This window comes from Scophthalmus maximus, chromosome 15 (genome assembly GCF_022379125.1).
Source record: "Scophthalmus maximus strain ysfricsl-2021 chromosome 15, ASM2237912v1, whole genome shotgun sequence".
Classification (NCBI taxonomy): Eukaryota; Metazoa; Chordata; class Actinopteri; order Pleuronectiformes; family Scophthalmidae; genus Scophthalmus; species Scophthalmus maximus.
In genome coordinates, this window is record NC_061529.1 from 13,142,670 (window position 1) to 13,163,382 (window position 20,713).

At 42.6% G+C, this 20,713-nt stretch overlaps 3 protein-coding genes across 5 annotated transcripts in view; 2 read left to right on the forward strand and 1 right to left on the reverse strand.

The window, feature by feature from the left end:
• Nucleotides 1–17,304, forward strand: part of LOC118286581 (KATNB1-like protein 1) — a 33,023-nt gene extending 15,719 nt beyond the window's left edge. Inside the window, exons 1-10 of one of the 3 annotated variants that reach the window (XM_035611113.2) lie at nucleotides 13,661–14,201; nucleotides 15,091–15,197; nucleotides 15,304–15,341; nucleotides 15,432–15,708; nucleotides 15,825–15,940; nucleotides 16,022–16,072; nucleotides 16,146–16,235; nucleotides 16,344–16,448; nucleotides 16,654–16,747; nucleotides 16,841–17,304. In XM_035611113.2, coding sequence (XP_035467006.2) covers nucleotides 15,096–15,197; nucleotides 15,304–15,341; nucleotides 15,432–15,708; nucleotides 15,825–15,940; nucleotides 16,022–16,072; nucleotides 16,146–16,235; nucleotides 16,344–16,448; nucleotides 16,654–16,747; nucleotides 16,841–16,873 — 906 coding nt within the window. In that variant the 5' untranslated portion in view covers nucleotides 13,661–14,201; nucleotides 15,091–15,095 and the 3' untranslated portion in view covers nucleotides 16,874–17,304. Of the gene's footprint in view, nucleotides 1–13,660; nucleotides 14,202–15,090; nucleotides 15,198–15,303; nucleotides 15,342–15,431; nucleotides 15,709–15,824; nucleotides 15,941–16,021; nucleotides 16,073–16,145; nucleotides 16,236–16,343; nucleotides 16,449–16,653; nucleotides 16,748–16,840 lie in introns of those variants that run through there. The other 2 variants (XM_035611116.2, XM_035611114.2) reach the window with 2 other exon arrangements.
• On the reverse strand, nucleotides 1,648–14,576 carry acp7 (acid phosphatase 7, tartrate resistant (putative)). The gene is made up of 15 exons (XM_035611105.2): nucleotides 14,421–14,576; nucleotides 13,561–13,677; nucleotides 13,320–13,448; nucleotides 11,767–11,967; nucleotides 11,485–11,667; nucleotides 10,349–10,374; nucleotides 9,334–9,431; nucleotides 5,220–5,282; nucleotides 4,382–4,496; nucleotides 4,088–4,201; nucleotides 3,264–3,330; nucleotides 2,774–2,841; nucleotides 2,606–2,677; nucleotides 2,090–2,227; nucleotides 1,648–1,967 (listed from the first exon to the last, which is right to left on the reverse strand). The coding sequence occupies exons 3-15, from the start codon at nucleotides 13,426–13,428 to the stop codon at nucleotides 1,902–1,904; spliced, it is 1,320 nt and encodes a 439-aa protein (XP_035466998.1). The 5' UTR covers nucleotides 13,429–13,448; nucleotides 13,561–13,677; nucleotides 14,421–14,576; the 3' UTR covers nucleotides 1,648–1,901.
• A 320-nt stretch (nucleotides 17,305–17,624) lies between the features above and the next one.
• zgc:194887 (uncharacterized protein LOC571819 homolog) lies at nucleotides 17,625–20,660 on the forward strand. The gene is made up of 3 exons (XM_035611238.2): nucleotides 17,625–17,845; nucleotides 17,994–18,157; nucleotides 18,685–20,660. The coding sequence occupies exons 2-3, from the start codon at nucleotides 18,010–18,012 to the stop codon at nucleotides 19,377–19,379; spliced, it is 843 nt and encodes a 280-aa protein (XP_035467131.2). The 5' UTR covers nucleotides 17,625–17,845; nucleotides 17,994–18,009; the 3' UTR covers nucleotides 19,380–20,660.
• Nucleotides 20,661–20,713: the final 53 nt, after the last annotated feature.

Sequence of the window (20,713 nt, forward strand, 5' to 3'; positions counted from 1 at the left end):
ACAAATCTGACTTGACACGTCGAAGCCCTTGACAGTGGTAAACTGGTTAACACGGAGTAGACACAGAAGTGGCAGAATATCTGTTGCCTGCGTAAAAAAGGCAAGAATCAATTTCTATCAACAAAGGCCCTTCACCACAATACCACAGACCTGCCGCGCCTCCATCATTGGCGGCAATAAGCACATTACATTTCACCAACAGGCATGTGATCTGAAGTGACATGTTATTTTCTCCTCGCTCTTTTTTTCCTGGATTGCTATCAACGTTCTTTTTGTTTTTGTTTTATTTAATCCATTTTTTAGGAAATCACATGAACTTAACGATGAAGAATGTGTGTGCCACGTGCCATGCTCATTATAACAAGGCAAGAACTTTCCAGCCGTTCATTTTTGCATCATACATTGTGCATAGATGACGACTACCTGAAAAACAACCACCTTTTATTGGACTATAAATGTGGCCGCTAACAATTGTAAACAAGCAGAGGGACTGAGTCTGGGCTACAGTCTGGCAACACATGCGCTCCTCTGCAGCCTCCCGCTGGTCTGTGCAGTCTGAACTCAGCGCTGCTTCTTTCTAGTGCCTCTCACTCAGTGGGAGACGACAATATATCGGAGTACAGCGTGAGCAGGGTCAGAGGTTAGGAACTCAGTTGTTCTTTGCAGACATACTTTCGGAATCATGAGGCCGCGTGTGAGTGGCAGTGAACAGTGGGTAGAAACACCAAGAGAGCATGTGAGTGCGAGGTGTGATCACTGTGCGCCTGTTTCTGTTTCTTCTGCCAGAAAACGCTGCGCGGTGGGGCGTCGAAATCAGAGAGATGTGCAGCAAATCCGAGGTTAGATTTACTGACATGCTACTGACGCCCGACTACTTCAGGTCTCTGAGCCCCTTGTGTAAAATCTGCAATGATTCTGTGTTTTGTGGTTGTTTTGGGGCCTGCACCCAGAAGCAAAAAACCCCCAAAAAAACCAAAGAGGTTATTTGACTGAAGCCTTTAGAGTCTCCTTGTATCGCATGTGCTTTGGATAAAAACGTCTGGCAGAGGACGTACTGCATGTCAACTCATGTGTGGCGTCTTAATGAATCACTGATTTTGTATATGTGGACAATGTTGTGTCATCCAAATAATGCAGAGAGATGATTACACTCTGGCGCTAACAGACAGCTTGACAACCGAAAAACCCAGACGCATGCAGATCCACGCAGGTCGTCTGCCAGTATTCATCAGGGGCAGCATGCTGTTATTAGGAATTAATATCACCACGGTGGTGAGAGTCATGGCATGAGCAACTCTCCTCTGGGCCCAAGCCACAAGCATCCCTGAGTTACATAACGGTGTTTTTTGGGTAGGCGTACTAGACATCCGTGTGTCTTCTTGTCTCCTGAGGGCCACACAGAGAGACAGTGAAATGAGGGTCCAATATCCTGATAGGAAGAGCCAAGGGAGAATCTGTCATCTTGACGAGAGTGATAGAGGCAAGACCTGATCTGAATAAGTGCATTTCCTGAAATGAAAAATATGCTCTGAAGGGAAAGAGGCCATGAGTCTGCCAGACTTATGCTTTGTGCGTCTGTTTCTGACGGATAATTCATGCACCTACATCTAAACTTAACTCCTAGACTAGAGAGATGGAATCCAGGTATGCTTTAAAAAAAATACACAATTTATTAAATTTAAAAATAACACCTGCATCTGCATTATATACATTTACAGTTGATGATTATTACATACGGAAATAGTTCTTTGTCCTGTTTAAAACAAAGATTCAGGAATGGAGGGGAAATTTGCTGGTTTTTATCATCATTGCATCATTGTTGCGGCGCAGCAAAACAATTTAAGTGCTTGTTTGAAGAGAATGTCCCTGAGTAGAGTAGTTTACTGTTAGGATCGCAGTCTTCAGAACCAGGCAGAGAAGCCGTGCTTTTCCTTCACCACCCATATGCTGTCAATCACCTTACCATACTGGAAGATAGAAAAGGTTTTTATCATTACTCGAGCAAATATTCTTGACCTCATATTATAATGTTTCCTTTCAACTTTGTTTTGCTTGCTCATGTGGCTGCTCTCCCATGTCGTGTGCCCACCTGGTCATCAGAGACCTGCTCCAGGTAAACGTGGGTAGTGTTGACCACTTGCATGCGGGTGTAGCCGTAGTCTGTGCTGCGGAGAGCACTCCACTCTTTGGGGTTCAGATTGAACCTGTCGGTCTTCTCTCTGCAGCCCTGCAAGGGGAACCGAACAGTGAGTCTGTTACAGATGAACACCGCGCCTCCCTTGTTCAACGGTCCACAAAGCCCTGTGTGACATTTACAACTGTGGCTGTGCCTCGGTGTGAGTCTGGCTGCATTTCGATATAACGGATGACTAATCCCTCTGCGGCTGGATGACAAAGCGTGCCCTGCGCTGCTGGCTACCACATCAGAAAAACACTTAACCAGAGGAACAGCTGGTGCTGAACTTCTGTGGCAGACCAGCTGCCACACAGACGGGGCCTGTGCACAATACACTACACTGTTTTTGTTGATGTTGCTGTCGATTCCTGCACTGATCCTGGTTAAAGAATATTAACAGTGACGCAGCGATGAGGTGAAAGTACTTACAGCAGAGCCGGTGATAATGTGAACTGGAGCTTTTGGGTTCACATATGGCTGCTCTTTGCTACCATTGAACACCTAAAGAATGAAAACACAGCAAGTCTCTTTCTTTAATCCAACACGCAGACTGAAAAAGACATAGAGTGCTGTGAATTAGAAAATGTAAGAACTGACCTTGTCTCCATAGACAGGCCACAGCCTCTCATACGTGTGCTCATGTGCCCACAGCTCCAGATCCACTCCTGTGAAAGACATGACACTCAGCAAACTTTCATTAAACAAACGGCCAAAGCAGCTGAATTATACACATCCTCCTCTGCTTTGGGATTCATTGTTCCTCAGATCTTCTGCCCATTTCATTTTGAGATTTCTCAGCGATCAACAAGAGCTCAGGACCAGAGCAGCCAAATTTTCAAAGTCCCAACGCAAGTTAAAAAATTTAATGCAACTAACAAAATCTGAGAAATGTAATACAAGGAAAACATTTGGGAATAGGCTGGTGGGATATCAGCCAGACCAAAGGCCTGCTTTTTTAATAAGTGATATTTGGATCGCTCCGTGCCCTGCAACACTTTGGCCATTCACAGTCTGCCTGAGTGTGCAAATCTGTGATCTTAAACACCCATTAGCAGGACACAGCTGGTTTGTCGAACAGGGAGCATACCATAGATGTAAAATAGATCCTCTAGACCGGGAGCTGGCGGTTTGGTGTCATTCCGTCCCAGTCGGACCTGAGACACAGCAGAGGGGAATAATAACGATGGCATGAAATGGTTTTAATGTGCGAAACACTACCTGCTACCTGAAACACTACCTGGTAGAGCCTCGTTGTGCCCTTGCCAGCCTCTCCCCAAACACTGCCAAGTGCTGAGAGGCATTATCCTAACTGGAAACTATTTGGTCCAAATTACAGTGATTACGACAGCGTGCCGTTCTCGACGGGCCTATGGGTTTGGATGTGGACTGGCCAGCTTGCAGCTTCGCGTGACACGTCTGCTACCAGGCGCAATCAAAGTGTCAGGCACCGCGGGAGGAATCAAGCCTTACAAATACCTTTACGTGAGAAAATTAAAGCTACAATAAAGACTTGCTGTTTGTTGCACAACACAGGACACAGCATACAATAAACAACGAGTCCTAAGTGAGTCATTTATATAATGACTTAAAGGCAATGATGGAATTCTGTAGCCCAGCCAAATTAAATAAAAGCAGGTCAAGTACATAGTCATATTACCAAAATAGTTATAATTATGCTCTCCTAATAAAATGTCTGCCTGCAGGAATGTTTTGAGTGTGAGTGGCTGCTTCCTCCTTCACTCTACCAGACTGTAAAATCTCTCCTGACTTACACTGATCAGCCACAACATTAAAACCAGTTATTGATTCCAATGTGGTGGCTGATCTGTGTAGTCTCCAGTAGTTTTTGTTACCGCGTACATCAGGCACAAACGATGAACGAGCAGATGAAGTTGTTTAACCCTAACTTACATAGGAGTCGAACGTGGTACAGTCATCCTGGTCATCGTCAGAGCAGTACATGGGTCTGTGTCCCATGGTGATGATCCATGGACGCACTGCTCGGTTTTCTGGTTTGTTGGCCTCCTACATCGGGAGCAGGAAGAAGTGAGGACACGCACGTGTAAATGTGAGCCAGACAGACGCAACGCAATTTCCGGTTGAAGACAGAATAACGAAATGGAAGTAAGAAGAGGAGACAGAGAGCGAGTGTGGGAACAAAGGAGGGCACTTAGCCATCATCGGTGTGTTAATGGTGTCGTTAACCTCCAGGTCTTTCTTCAGCCACTCGTACTGCTTGAAGAGGAGCTCCAGGCCGAATTCGAGATAAAAATAAACTTCGGTGGAGAAGGAGATGATGTGCGCCGACCCCAGGTTCCAGCTGCGGACAGAGTGTTAAAAATCATACACGGCCTCAACCCAGTAGAAAATTCTCCAACAGAAACCAGAGCAGACTTCACTTTAACTTGCAGTCCGTGGTTTTGTCACTTGCATAAAAATGATTCAATCATTTTGGGGTGCACTTTTAACTTGAAGTGAGAAGACATGGAGCTTTAACTTAGGTATGTGCTCCCTGGATGTATACTGTAGATTTCCGGTAGCATTTGAGGGATTTCAGATTGCTCTTCTTCATAAGCGTGCACGTGAATGAAGGGCGCTCAGCCAGCGGGTCTACTTGTGTCGAGGCTCAGGGACTGAGGAGTGGGCAGCTGGCCTGGTATTATCTCACTGTCTGACAGAAGGGGATCTGGAGTGGGCTATGAGTCACCGAGTCACTTTGTATGGCTCCTTTGTGCAGTTCCCATGTTCCTGAGATAGGACAGGCGAACTAAACCTCAAGAGAAGGGAGCGCTGCTTTCCTCTGCTTCCATCTCGAGGCTGCCTCAGTCTCACAGCTCTTCCATGCTTACTGCAACAGACGGGGAGGTCGGGCACACTTTCACGTGATGCTTTCCACAAGGCCTCTGTTAGGAAAATATATGATTTCTCCTTCCAAGCTGTGAGTGTGCAGCTAACATCCACTTTTTGTGTGAAATTGTCACCTGCTTAGACACACCCAAGACCGTCAAGTAACTCATTCTCATGCCGTGTTCTTTTTCCTCACCTGTACCACAGGCTCTCAGTCTGGCCGGGCATACTGAAGCGATTCCTGTAGTTGGAGAAGTTGCTGTGAACAAACGAGATTGTGAGAAATGTAATTAGATGACATGTAATCGACATGCCTTGAATTTGTAACAAACGTCAATTAACGCTGCAAACTGCTGCACTCTTATTTTTGTGGTGCTTACACAAGAGCTAAGAAACCCCCAAAAAACGGCAATGCATTCAGAATGCGCTCGAGATAATTCCAACCTTTGCTATACAATGAGCCTACAATTCTTTAAATAACTGTGATTTATGTCAACATTCAGTTTGAACTTCCAACTTGGCAGAAAACGCAGGGTGGTATATATCGGATAAAGATGACCCTCAGACTGTGGTGGTGACATCTGCTTCTCGCACATCAAAAGAAACGTAGCCATCCTTGGATATTCTGAGAAACCATACACTTTGCTGTAGCCAGGCTATCAATGGCTCCCCCTTCAAAATTAAAGGCTGTAGAAAAACATGGACGCACAGCAGCCTCCGTGACATCACCCTATAGGTCTTCAAGCTGTTTTGAAGCTTAGAATCATGGTCAGTTCCTGGTGCCAGAGAATCAAAATTTGGGCAACGCTGGGGAGAACTGGGTGGAGCCGAGGTGGGATGCGCAAGTAGGAGCCACCGTGGCTGCGTGTGCTACACCTGTCAATCAAGTAAACAGGCCTCTAAATATATACCCCTCTGAAAACCATGACAACATGTTAAAAAGAAAACTGTAATTTTAAGATACGGCCGCCATTAGGTAGAATCGCATGTTAAAGCACTTCCACGGCGGTTTTAGCATCGAGTCACGGCGGTTCCTACTTGATCCCGATATAGTCGGGTGCTCACAGTGATCAATCCGCCACTACACTTAGTGTATGTATCGCTGCGACCACAATCACCACCACTCATTTCGAGACTTCTTACACTGCACCAGACTGCACGGAACACACTTCCAAAAACGAGAGAGCGGCATCATCCACACTGAAACCAGTCATGTGTAAATATCACACAATGGGTGCCCTCGTGCAAACCGGGGAAAACTCTTCCATGGAAATCTCTCCTCCACGCCAACCCGCCAGCCTCTTTTCATGGTTTTTCATTTCAGCATGAAAGCAGGAGCCAGTCTCCTCATCAAGCCATTAACTGCGCAAGGTGATTTGAATGATTGTTTTCATATCTTACGTAAGGGAGGGAAAGAGAGAGAGAGAGAGAGAGAGAGAGAGCAAAAAAAGGGCAATTTGCTCTTTAGCCGGCTGAGGGTGGGGCAGTTCAGATCCCTACACTTAATGTTGGGTTAGAGGTAACTAGAGAGCAGCAAGGTCAGAGGTCAAAGGCCAGGATCATAGAGACCTTTACCAATGTCTGAAACTAATGAGACCTGAAGTTACTGTGGACACATTAATGGGCCAGATTATAATCCAGCAAAAGTCAACTCATGAGCTTTGATCAGTCAGCATGAAGGAGACATCTGTTTGAGTCAACACTTTGTGACAATTTTTTTAGGGGGGTGTATATCATACTGCTATTACACCAAACCAACATAATCCTAAACATCACATGGCAAAAACATCAAAAGTGTCCTTTTAAACTCCTGATTCTAAGGGAAAATCTTTGAGACAAGTGTCAAAGCATTCACCACGATCGATTTACTAAAATCGGTATACCCTAACCAAAGTACACAAGCCATTCAAGTTCAAATAGAGCCGAGGCTGAGATGTGCTTCCGTGAAAATCAATTTAGGTCTGGAGTCCTCAGTCATGACGCTGAACCACGAGCAGTCACATGTGGGTTTATACTCCCATCTTGTGGCCAGGAAGGAAACCAGCAAACATCTTGAGGCCTCCCTGAAGTCATTTTTAACAATAAACAATCAATTTTTATTCAGTGGAATCATACCCATAGAATCCAAACACAGTGATATCACCAGGCAGGCCCCATGGGAAAGGATGAGCCTGTAGAAATGAAGCCAACCACAGGCCTTAAAGTATTTTGTTTTGTGGCTGAGCTCTGGAAAATCTGATTGGGAACAAATACGATAAGCTTATATTTGTGTCATTAATCTGCACGGTGAAAGTCCAACGCAACACGTGACTCGTCCTCTGTAACCCCAGGAATGCTCCTTTCCACGTGTGTTTGCTTTTCCACTAAAATAAAATTGAGATAGAAATCTGGTGGATGTCAAACTCAATGTGAAGAACCTGACTCCTAAACTGACCCAACAAGATTTTCCCTCGTCGTCAAATCTTCCCTCTCATCATCTGCTGAGCTTAATCCGGGCAGTCTGGGAAATTAAGGGAGCCAGTTGTAGTCGTCAGGGAAGCAAATCACTAACTCCCATCACAGGACGTTGGTTCAAACGGCGACGGTAACGTCCCAGTTCCCCCCGAGGGCCCGATGAACCATACATTGTGCTCGGCGAACAAAGACGGTCTTGATTGGGGCCTTAGCATCTTCAGTGGACCGGCTGTTCTCATCCTGTTGGAATGCTGAGTGAAAACTTTTGTGGCCAGCACAGTTTAAATTGCCTTTTACCCATTAAGTTTTGAGGTTGGAAAGAGAGAGAGGAACAGAGCAGTGTAGTGAGAGGGAGCACAACACAGGAGTGAGGGAGAAATGCATAGGGCCAGCAGCTGGGAATATTTGGATTCGAAACAACACCGCGGAACAAAACACACATTTAGGTATAGGAGAGGGAGAAAGGGGCTGGATTTTTTTTTGGGGGGGGGGGGTTATATAATGCAGCGAGACGCTTCTTGATTATCAGTTTCTTATGTCAGGATGCAGAGCCAAGAAAAAGAGACTACTGTAAGCTAGCTCCTTAATGGAGACCAGGCAGTAGACACATTGCACATGGTGAGGCCAGGAGAGCACCGTCTCAGTGAAGCAGTGGTGAACAAATATTATGGACCAGGATCAGGCACGTTGAAAACACACGACTAACTCCAGGAGATGAGCTCGGAATTTATCACATATCAGCTGCTGATCCTCAGGTTAAAGTGCATATGAAGGCTACTGAGAGTCTCCAATCATCTTTAACAAAACACACTGAAACTTACTGAAAACATCCTGACTAACTAAATACTGTATTGTATTACACAGAGTTATCTATATCATCGACACTGGCACATTTTTATATTTTATCTTTATCAGGTATCTGATTAGTTTGTTTGCAAAACCTGGCTCATAAATGGTCATAATATCAACCTAATAGGGACAAGACACTTATATCTATGCATACACACACTGCATGTACAGTTGGACTACGGGCAACTATTATTTGCTTGGATATCAAAAATATATTATTTCCATCATTAAATAATCTCTCCTTTATTGGTTAAGTGATAATTTTGTATAAAACAAAATAAAATGAGAAGTATTGTCATAGAAATGATCACAGATCCAACACAGGGAAACTTCGAGAAGCTAAAACCAGTAAATTTTCAAGATTTAGCTTGGAAAAAAATTAAACCTCAAATGCTTATATCAAATATTGATTATTATTCATAAGTTAAAGACTTATGAATATATAAACACATTTTTGCTGGTGTGTTTTTACACAGTTAAGTCCCTGCACTGTTCTCTCCTCACTGCTTTGTCTCTTTGTCCCATGGGCTTTAAAGTGAACAACACATTGAGTGAAGATGAGTTGAAATGCAGACACTTCCCACCAACACAGACCGCCTCTCGGAAACTGACAAACAGATAGCGAGCTGATGATTCCCTGTCAAGTAAATGTTTGTTTTGGAGAGCACCGCCTTGTTTAGATGTTGGCGGTTCCTGATGCCGCTCCAGGCGCTGGAGACCAAAATAGCTCCCATCTGTTCAAATGGTACGGTGAGGAGTCTTCGGCAGACCAAAGTGTTTCCTATAGCGGAAAAACTGTGGCTCACCATAATGTTTTTGGTTATTTTTTTTCAGGGGGCGGGGGCATGCACATGCACATGCCCCCTTAAACAAAAAACCAATGCGTTGGCCAACAAAAAGCAGAAGACAGACAAAACACAGTCGGTGAACATGTGGTCTCATTGACCACTCAGTAAAGAGATCTTTGCTGGATGTGTGAATGTATAAATATCACGAGTTCCACCTACTATGGAGCTTCGTGGTTGCCTGGACAGGTCATGTAGGGCACATAGGCTGCTATGGACTGGATCTGCCTCATGAACTCATCCCCAATCCTGGCGTTGTCCTGAAAAAAGTGTCACATTTAGAGGTTAAACCTGATGCCAGATATTCTCCCGATAGACAAGGTTTCTTTATTTTCTCCATTTACTGATATTTAAACAAATTAGTTAGTCTATTTTCCAAAGTGATGCAGGAATGTTTTCACCAGCCAACCATACAAACCTCACAAATAGTGATATTTTTTTTTTAAAGCTGGCTTCACAGCTTTTAAAAACACGATGTGGTTCATGGCTGTTCTGACGGCTTTTACCAGCCATTAATGACCTTTCCGACATATTTCCCTCGCTCTGTTTTCCTATTTATAATATCAGTGAAGCCGCAGGATGTACTTGTACACTCAAGCTGAAAGCACAGTTTGGACGAATTATGGTTATTAATGTTCACAGGAGTCTGCTGATTGCGCATAGCATTCTCTCCATATTAAAAAAAAGGCATTAATAATGCAGGAACTCATTTCATTAGAACATAATATCATCATCCAAGACCAGGTTATGTCTGCTTAATATCAAATATGACAGCTGGGAGGTTTTCAGATGAGCAAATATGTGACGAGGGACTAAAGTTCAGGGGTTTTGAATGGCACGTTTTTTTATTCATGAAATACTTGGGCGACATTACCCGACCTCTCATCTTTCACCGCAGGCTTAAGGCATTTCACATTAGTGCTAATCATAAGCTGTGTGTCTCCACCTCAGCCGGGTGCCTTTATGTGCACCAATAATAAACAGTGGTGGGCGTTGGGAAGGGGTCAGTGGGGAAAGGTAAAGCGCTTATAGTCATCTGTCACCGTGGAATTAGCGGAATATCAGAGCAGCTTTACGCGTATAAGATATTGATGAAAGATATTTGCTGCCAGTGATTTTGACTGAGCTCAGATATCAACACAGTTTACGATATTAGAAAGAGAGCAGAGTCAAATACCTCATGCATGTCATAGGCAAAGTCCCCTGCAAAACAAACAAACACAAATAGAATATATGAGCTTTTAAGTGTTTTTAGGATTTTAACTTTTCAATACTATGACAACACAGTGTATCTTCGACGAACTGTCCCAAATTGTTCCGGTTATGATATTTTGAAATCCTCTGACTAAAAGGAACAGTTCATTTTGCAAGGAACATTTTTGGAAATAGGCTTAATAGCTTTTTTCCCCCCAGAGAGAGAAATGAGAAGCTCTTGCATGGTTAACATTTAGAATGGGCCAGGAGTTAGATTAGTTTAGCATGAAGACTGGAAACAGCTCGTCTCTGGCTCGGTCTATGCTGTTGGGACTAATTAACTACTGATCATCAACGGTGCAAGAAGGCAGATTTTTCTTTCGACCTTTGAAAACAGCCGTGTTAGCGAATGTCCCCATGCTAACGGTTTTCAAGCTACTTAGCTGAGTCAATTAACAGCCAGCTCTGGCTTCATATTTAGCAAACAGACTTGACTGTATCATCTAACACTAAGCAAGAAAGCGATTCAGCCATTTTTCGTCAAAGATATTCCTTTAATAAATGCCTAGGACTGCAGTTAGCCTGCAGTTTACTGTAGTTGGCCTCAAACTTTCTTCATGAGGCCTTCATTATATGCTCTGTAAACTTATATCACAGTGTTTAACGTTGTATTTTAATGAAAAAAAAGAAGAAAATCCAACAGAGGATCTTTTATCCTCTAAAAGGAAAGCGAGTCAGCGACCAAAAGCTAGAGAGCCAGAGATTTGGATTTTTTGGCAAACAAATACTGGCACTTTATTCTGTAACTTTCTATTTCCAACCTACTAATATTTCTAACTGTAACATAATGGAGAAAGTGACCGTTATCCAGCACACATTTTTCAAAAGCAAACATTACTAAAGACGAATAGGCATTATTATACTGATTACAGCAATTACTATCTTGATGTATTTACCTCCCCAAGAGACATTTCTGTTGAATATCACCTAGCTTCCCGGATTTGATTTATGACAAAGAAATCTGTGGATGACTAATAAATTGGTCTCCCGCTTATAATGACTCTTTAAATGCTTTTACAAAATAAAAAGTTGCAGTACTTTTATCAGTGTGGAGCTCACCTATGTGCAGGATGACGTCGTACATGCCAAGCTGCGTCTCCTTTTGTAGGCGAGCCAGAGACTGAGGGTTCTCGTTGCCCAGGTCCCCGTACAGAGCAAACCTGGGACTGAAACTAGCGCTGTCATTCAGAGCAGTGAAGGAAAACACATCACTCCAGCCCTCATCACTGCCACAGTGGTACACTGAAATGATATAAGAGAGATATTGATCCTAACATGTTCATATGGCGAGACAGTCTGACTGACAAGGGCAGAATCAGTGATATGAAAAACTCCACCCACCATAGGTAGCAGCAGGCTTGAGGCCTGTGAGAGTGACTCTGTGGATGAACATCTTTCTCTTCTCTTCTCCCGAGTCCACAAACAGAGTGTCGTTGCCTCCGGCGGTCACCTCGAAGAGCCGACCCCCCAGAAGGCCGTACTCCACGTTGCTCTCCGTCTTATTGAAGGTGGTCCAGGTCACTACCATGGAACCTGGCACTCCTGTGAGGAAAAGTTATATAAAATGTGATGTAGATTGATCTGACAGAACTACTGGATTCACTTACTGGTGTATTTATATGAGCCAACAGCTGCCTACGAAAAGGCAGACTTTGTCCAAGAGTGGCACTTTAGATCTTTGCGGCTGGCAAGATATAACCGTCAGGAAGGTGCGTTAAGATGACGACTGGCCAGGCTCTCAATTCATCAAGACATCAATTGATTAAATGACTACCACATGTTCCACCTTCATGAGGACAGAACAAAAAAAGCATTTGTGTTGCATTGACTGTGTAAATCATGGGTGACATCAGCTGTATGTGTGGCAGTTATGAAGTGTATTTAACCTACAATAAATGATTTACAAGCAGTGTTAAAAGGGGGCCCAATATGTTCATTTCCAGCTACATATTTTTTATTCTGAGATTCCACTGGCGTGGTTCACAGTTCAAATCAATTCCAAATTTTTCTATAACTGTCTGTTATGAAGTCCCTCAGCTCAGCCTCTGACTGACCGCACACCCTCAGCTTGTGAGCACCGCCTCATCGCCTTACCAACTTGTATTGAATTAGTAGAAAGGAAGATGATGATGTGATTGACATTATAGTCTGATAAGCCCTGTGCAATTAATTGCTGCGGTCAACAACGTGAAAGGGGTCTAATTTTTGTAGAGACGGGGAGAAAATCCACATGTTGTGTCTGTTTAAAACATGTCTTTTTGGGGTGACGACGAGAGGAGACGTAGCAGGTTTGGTCTCAAATAAAACGAAAACTCGGCCAATAAGACAACACTTCCAATTTGAAGCAAACAAGGTTGAATGGTTGTTGTGGGAAATACAAACATGATGTATCACCAAGTTGTCACACTGATTGTGTTTTTTTTCTCTAGTGGTAAAACTCGACACAACGGTCTGCTTTGGTGTTTGGCTTTACATCAAACCGGTTTCAAACTTTTCACATCGGCCAAAACCTAACAAGCTCCCCTTTGAGTGCACCAGGACACTTCAGCAGAACATACTGCTGCCTCTGCTGGGAATAAACCTAAAGGTTTCATCAAGGTCTTCCACTGTTAATTTAAAAGCTACAATACATGGAACACTGTCTTTTTCATATCAAGATAACTAAAGGTGAAATTGAACTTTAGTGAACTCGTGGCAGAGCTCCAGAAGAGCAGCAAGAAATAGTTCAACTTTCTAAAAATACAAGGGCTTTTAGTCTTCATATTATTGAGGGACGTGTACAAAACATCTGCAAATCTGCCATCCATATGATCTGGATACCGGCTCATACACACAAGGAGAAAATAGTATCCCTAAATGAAAACACATGAAGCTGATAGAAACCAGGCACTTACCTGGATAGGAGAGGTGCACCTGCTCTGGCTGAGTCCAAATCGGGGGAACGCTGAGCACCAACAGGGGTGCGAGGCTCAACAAGGCGCAGGCAGCGTGGACAGGCATCATTTTGTGGAACTGTTTTGTCTCTGTAATCACATGATCTACAAAGCTCAAGAATCACATGACACTAAGGGTATTGGTAGAAAACAAAGTGAATCAATGCATGCAATCTATCTTTCAAGCCTTCCAATAACTTACCTGACTTGTACGTGCTCCCTGGCAGCGTCACACACACATACACACACACACAAGCTGTGTATTTGTCCTTGATGAGAGGTCAACATCAGTCAAACCCGAATGTTGAAACTGCAGAACCTAAAACGGCGGCGTCAGCGGGAACAGCATGGAAAGAGATGAGGTGTCAATAAAAAGCAGCTGATGTTGTTTTTCACTGCGCATCCGCGGAAGCAGTGATGTGACAGTGAGCTCAGTTCAAGTACAACAGGGATTACAGGTCCGAATCAATAACGTGCCAAGGCAAACCGCTGATATGCCCCATTGATCACGATAGAGACACTGTCAGGGGGCAGGGAGGCAAACGCACATATGCGAGATTTAACTGATGACATCAGTGAGATCAGCTGACTGGACGCATGACCTGAAACCACTTCCCTGCAACACTTCTTTAATGAAGTAAATCTGCACCATTGGCATCCGCGCGGCCACTAGGGGGCGCACGCGGCACCAACTAAATTATGAATAGGATGCTTTATCCTCTAATAAAAAGGCGGCATTAGCCAGTATCAGTTGGAAGTGTCCGCTTGCTACGTGAGTCGTTTATAAAACAACCAGAGGGCAGAATCATCTCTGCCTAGAAAAGGGAGGGGGAAAAAACCGAGGTGAGTACGACAGAGCAAGCGTTTCTCTCACGTCGAGTGCTGCGACGCGGCCGAATGACCGAACACAGTCGGTGACTGAGCGCAGGCGGTGAGCTGTTAGCTGTTAGCTGTTAGCTGACTCAGTCACTTTATATCATTACGCGTCTGAATAACAGGACGTTAACTATGAGCTGACGCACAATAGACAAGACGTTTATCTTGTCTTGGGACAACACTTACTGTTCAGTGTCGAGGACTGAGCTTCTCCTACGGCACAGGCCCCTTCCGAGCCGAGGAAGTTATCTCCAGTGTTCAGTTCATAACTTGAGGACGCTCACAACAACACAACAACAAAACACAGCTGTTTGAGCGCAGTTCCTGACTACGTCATCAACAACAATGCCGGCGTGGATTGTGGGAAATTGTGTTTTTATCGTGTTTAGCGGGGAGAACATGTTAGACTGGAAAAAGAAAACGACTCTGTGTGTGTGTGTGTGTTATTATTTATAACAGTTTGTAGTAACTGATATTTTTTTTTAATTCTATTTTTTCTATGTATTTTTTTCTATTGATCATTTTTTAAAAATTATTTTTTGTCTATTTATTTCTCATGTAGACATTTTTTGTCACAACAATAATAAACACTTTCTTATACTTAGTACTTTTCAAAATCCACACTACAGTGTGCTTTTTAGATGGTAGCAAAATTAATCAGACCAGTCATAAAATCATCAGCACAATTAAACGAGACTAATTGTGAAATCATTAGCAAAAAGTAAGCAGCGAAATCAAAAAATCATCAGTTTTTAAATGGAACTGGTAAAGACAATTGGATGCATAAGAACAAATATGGAATGTGAATGTGAAAATTGTTTGTACATATTACTACTAATTAAGTTTCTTACTTTAGATACAATGGACTCGAACAGCGAGGACGGAGACTATCAACATCGTGAGGGTCATCATGATGCAGCCCAGTACAGAGTGTCCTATCCTCATGAAAGAAACACCACAGACGTGAGCTTGGCTACTCGCTACAAAACACAAATCTATCTTTGTATGATGGACCTCTTTTGATGTATTTAGTAGTGTTATCACAATGCAAACATATTTGTCTATGCAGATGGATTATGATAAGAATGAGGACTTCAACCAAAAGAGGTGAGTTGTGCATGCATTGTTTGCACTAAAGCATGTGCATGATGTGTTTTCATTTCGCCCCAGACTATTTGAACATTTTCCGCCACCCAGGTATTCAGTGAGTCGCTCTGGGAACAACCCAGGCAGAGTGAAGCGTGTAGTGTCGTGTAAGAGGAAGACCCATCATCTGACGGTGGCTCGGAGGAAGCAGCTCGGCTCTGGCAGGGTTTTCGATGCTGTAAACAAGGAGAATGAGATGAACCGATTGCAGGACACGCAACAGGAAATGTTTGACATGGATCCACTGGAGTTCTCACTAAATGTACATAATAGCCACAAGGCTGGTAGAACTGGTTCTAAACAAACTGACTTCTCTACACTCACTGAGGTCAGAAATACTATCACAGTTCAGATCCTTATTCTGTTCACTATAGATGATGTTCTATTAGGAATGACTGTTTTTCTAATATGCATCATCAGTCTGAACCAATCCATGTTTTTCAGCTCACAAAGGATCATGGCACGATGACTGATGTGCTCTTTGGGAGAAATCTGAGATTGAAAGTAGCAATAACACTGTGGCAGAGAAATGTTGACGAGCTATTGACCTACCTCCTCAGGTATGTTGTGTTTAGTTGGTTTAAAACATGTGACACGCAACATTCAGATTTTCAAAAGTGTTATATTACTGTCTTGTACAGAATCCGAGACACTGGTGTGTTTGTTGACTTCCTGCCCCTGATAAGCAAAAGGTGAGCATTGCATTTGGCAAGAGCCTGAGTTATAAAGCCTTCAAGTGTTATTTAAATCCAATTGCTCCGACAGCATTGACAAGGACTCTTCAAGGATTACCATTGGCTCTTGTGTTGACCTATTTCCTTTAGTTAGGAAAGTCCTCACCAAGCCTTATGAAGAGTGAGTATCCCTGCTTGAATGAGTCTCACAGATCTCATGCAAAAATAAAGCAGTAGCAGGAAATTACAGAACTGCAGATGAATCATAATTTGTCTCTCATGCTTGCAGGTATCTTATAGTTGGCTTAAACTGGATAAATTCAGTTTTAAAAAAATGGTGGGAGGAACTAAAAGCAAGTGGCTACAATGGATCATCTAAACCTGTGTTAGAGAGGTAAGTGCTTTATGAGACGTGCAATACTCCAAACGGATAACTGCTGCATACATCCAGCCGTCAAAGCATGAAAAACATGAAGACACAGTAAACAAATCAGATACAGCATCACAAAATATTAGTCAGAATGTGCCTCTGTTTTCTTAAATTAGTCAAAATGTTTGAATTAAACCACTGTAGTCATTAGTTTTTTATGTTGTTACAGGAATTTCCAAGTCTTTAATCGGCAGTTATTGGAGTTATGGCTTGAGGAACCTTTATTGAAATCTGTTCCAGGAGCTGCGGGAGACATGGCAAAGGTCAGTGATGTTTGTATGAAAACAGGATTACCACCGTCGTTGTGAATGTTCCTAAAATGTACGTACTGTACAAAATGTCTCTTTTTCCCGTAGATCATTGATTCCTTTGTGTCTCAACTTACCTGACGACAACGAAGAGCCAGATAACTGATTCTTCTTTGATGACAGTGCTCCGAAATATTTTTTAAGAAGAAATCTCAATTGGTAACCTTAGATAGGAGCTGTTCCTGTGCTGAAAGATATTACCAATTCGAATGAGTAGTGAAGCAGTGGGAGATTTCGGACACAGCCTGTACTTTGTCTGTATAGATTGGTGTGTTTCATGGCTTGCAAAGCAATTTGAACGGATAAAATACTGTAAAGACTGTGCAATATGAATTTAGCTGTGTGGCAAATGTGATTTCAGATATTTTCAGATTAAGCTATGATTATCACATGAATTTGGAGGCTTTGATGACTGTCAGAATGAATGCTAGAAATTTGTGTCATATATATGTTGTTTTTCTGTACCTAATTTTGTCTCCCTGTTGAGAAAGAATAAATAAATTAGAATTTCACATTTGTGTTTGGTGTAATATTATTTTTGTGTATTGAACTTTTTTGTGGAAAGAGACAGTACATAAACAGTATGACAGGTTATGAAAAGTCAACACATTCCCTCTGTGCAACTGTACATACTGCATTTCACCTCAACACTGTACTTAACCTCTAGTTTAAGCACAGGAGATTGCCAGCACCGGATTTCAGTTGAATCCCTTCGCTTCAGTCGCACCTGGACTTCAGCCTCATGTAGTCTTGAAGTGATTTAAAACAAAGACAGAGATAACAGTTTACATAGCTCATATCTCCCTATTTACACGCAGGTTTATCTCACTTGACACAGATAAGTGGAGGGTTGGTGTCTGTCATTGTGATGTGAACCCGAGGCTGAAGTCCAGCTGTGACTGGGCAGGAGAGGCCAGGTGAAAAGACCCGCAATTCAGTGAGCTGAATCTGAGCAGTCGACGGCCTTGTTTGCATTCTGGTACTTTTCCTTCAGTATTTAATACAGTTGGAGGCGATTCAGTCTGTCACCTCGTACAGGGGTCTTTACTGGAGGTAAGCACACAGACGTTATGTTGTGAGATGCCTTGAGTGTCTTTTTTTTCTTAGGTACAGTTCTGTTGTGTGTTGACTGAAATCAATTAGATTAGTTTAGTTAATAATACGGTACTGTATCATTAACTAAACTCTGCTGGTTTTATAGCAAAGGAAAGTGAAGGATGAGGTGTTTGAGGTGCTGGGTGCCAGCAGCAGCAGCCCTGCTGCTGCTTAGTGCCGCTGGAGTTAACATGGAGCATCTCCAGGCTCAGAACCTGCACCTGCTTCCCCCCGATGAGCACATCCTGGTCCGGAACCGCGAAATGAGAGGTATATATTTTCACTTTCCATTCGACTTGTCCTTTTGCTATCTATCTCAATGATATCCCTTATTTGCAGTTGTTATGAAATTGAATGCATATATTTTGGCTCATCATTTTCCAAACTGATGAGAGTACAGTATATATTTAGTGTTAAACAGCCATGTCATTGCTTTCAAATGCTAAATTAAGTTTATTTCCGATTACTTGTGTGCCTTCTACTGTGGACTAGGGTCAAATTCCAGGTTGTCGATCCTAATCACTGAGTGACTCACAATGTCCTGTGAGGTGATTTGTGTACTTTAGCAAGATAGACACACAGCTGTGATATTTTGGCAGTTGATCAAGGTTTTACCACCTTACCACATGGAAAACATGACCACCTCCCCTACTACGCACTTTTTAAAATCTTTCTAACTCACATTAGTGTCTTTTTAAAAATGATAACACAATGTGGTAGAGACAGTCTGAAAAACATGTAGGTAATGAACATTTATTAATTCACAGTCATGACTGTTATGTGTATTTCCCCATCAGTGCTGCCCAGAGATTGTCATGAAATGCTGATGATCTCTTCAGGCCAGGCCAGAGATGGGGTGTACCTGATTCAACCAGGTGACTCGCCTATTGCGGCCTACTGTGCCATGCAGGAAGGGGGATGGACTGTTGTGCAGCATATCACCGTCAACAGCAGCGTGAATTTCGATGGTACCTGGGCTGAGTACAAGCACGGCTTTGGTGGTGTCTCCGGGGATCACTGGCTTGGGAATGAATACCTTCATCAGCTCACACGCGGCCCTGGGCGCTACAAACTAGGAGTAAAGCTAGTGGACCCAGCCGCCATCACCAAGATGGGGGAGTACGACCCCTTTCTAGTGGAGGACGAGGCATCGGCATACAGGTTGAGGCTGGGGTTGTTCCATGGCACAACTGTAGACGCTTTGACCCTGGACACAGAGAACTACCTGCACGACAACCAGAAATTCACCACTAAAGACAGAGACAACGACAACTACTTCCAAAACTGCGCCAAGCTGGAGTTTCAGGGGGTGCCCGGGGGAGGCTGGTGGTACGATGCCTGTGCCGGTGCCAATTTAAATCGCAGGAATGTTATCTACTGGCAAAAGGACTGCAACAAGGAGCGACTGTGCAAATACGCATGGATGATGGTGAAACCTTCAGACACACTTAAACTGGTTCACAGCAGAGACTGCAAGAAGGATGAGCTATGAGGCTCTTACACTTTGTGACACTATAGGTCCGTTAGGGCTAAATGACAAACATTAAGGACTAAGCTTTCAGGGTTTTTTTTCTTTTACTGTCCAACAAATACTACAATTCATGAAATTTTCTCCAAATAGCTGTTATGTTGGACATTGAATTCGCAACATTTTATTTAGAAATGAATGGACATAATCACAAAGTACAGAAAAGAGCAAAAAAACTAACAACAAACTTGAAACACACACACAAAAAAAAATGCATTACTGTTTTTACTATTTTCCACCAAGTCATCACATGGAGCAAAGCATGTCTTTCATTCCCCAAATTGCAAGTGCAGGTTTCTGTTTTATCACAGTAACAAAGTGTTTCATGACATTTAGCTTATGACACAGGTAAACTATACTTTGCATCCTTTGCGTCATCCTCCACCCAATGCCTACAGAAAGGAACACGTCACAAATAAACAGTATTTTTTTGTCACAGTACATTAAAAGTTTACCAGGAATACAATAAAGATATGATGACAAATTGATTTAGTCACAGAAAACAAATACTGTATTTCACTACTCAAAGACAATTTTTTTTTTTTTAAATCCTGAGGATGAGAAATGAACAGATTATAACAAACTATGTGTGCTCTTTAATCTCCCATACCATTCTCAATGTAAACAATGATATTGTTTCGCGAGTTTGACGTGTAGTTTGAGTAAAATGAGAAACAAGTCTTTTATTTGGTAGGGTAGACCAGTAAGTTTCAGTTTGGTGTTATTTATACATTTTTGCAATTTAATTCATGGACCAATTGTGTTGTTGTGTTCTCACTGAGATTTTTAAGGACAACAAATGCAGAACATCTCACAAATGACAACGGCACATGTGAAAAGGCTTTGATTATCATCAAGTTACAATCTCGACTTCGCAAGCAGATTCCAACATCAAGACGACACGTAGTAGCCCTTTAAAATAAAATTGCAACTCCATATTCATATTCATCCTCACTTACAAACACAGTACCTACAATATTGAACAGATGGAATAGTTTAGGTGTAAAGCTTAAGCTTGGGGAGAGGCGTGTTTTATTAGTCAATTATTAGATCGGACCAATTTTATTATGGTTTCAGATATCCAACAGTGCCTATTGAATAAAAATACAGTACAATATGAAATAATCTGTGTAATAGTCTATGGCATTTTGTGTATTAGAGCACCAATTTTGGGGGGAAATGCTATTTTTTAATATTTTGGAATCTATGTACAGTATCGTTGATTAAAGTGTATTTGGCCAAATATATGTTCTTCCATTTTCAGTTTAAGCAATAATTTACGTACACTACAGCAGACC

Bases quoted from the DNA above. Each gene is read 5' to 3' on its own strand.
- acp7 (XM_035611105.2), bottom strand. From the start codon at position 13,428: ATGATGCCTGTCCACGCTGCCTGCGCCTTGTTGAGCCTCGCACCCCTG. The intron at 4,202-4,381 runs GTTAACGACACC...CTCCCGATGTAG, and splicing joins GGCTGAAGAAAGACCTGGAG to GAGGCCAACAAACCAGAAAA. The intron at 2,678-2,773 runs GTCAGTTCTTAC...TTCATTCTTTAG, and splicing joins GGCCTGTCTATGGAGACAAG to GTGTTCAATGGTAGCAAAGA.
- zgc:194887 (XM_035611238.2), top strand. From the start codon at position 18,010: ATGAGGTGTTTGAGGTGCTGGGTGCCAGCAGCAGCAGCCCTGCTGCTG. The intron at 18,158-18,684 runs GTATATATTTTC...TTTCCCCATCAG, and splicing joins CCGGAACCGCGAAATGAGAG to TGCTGCCCAGAGATTGTCAT.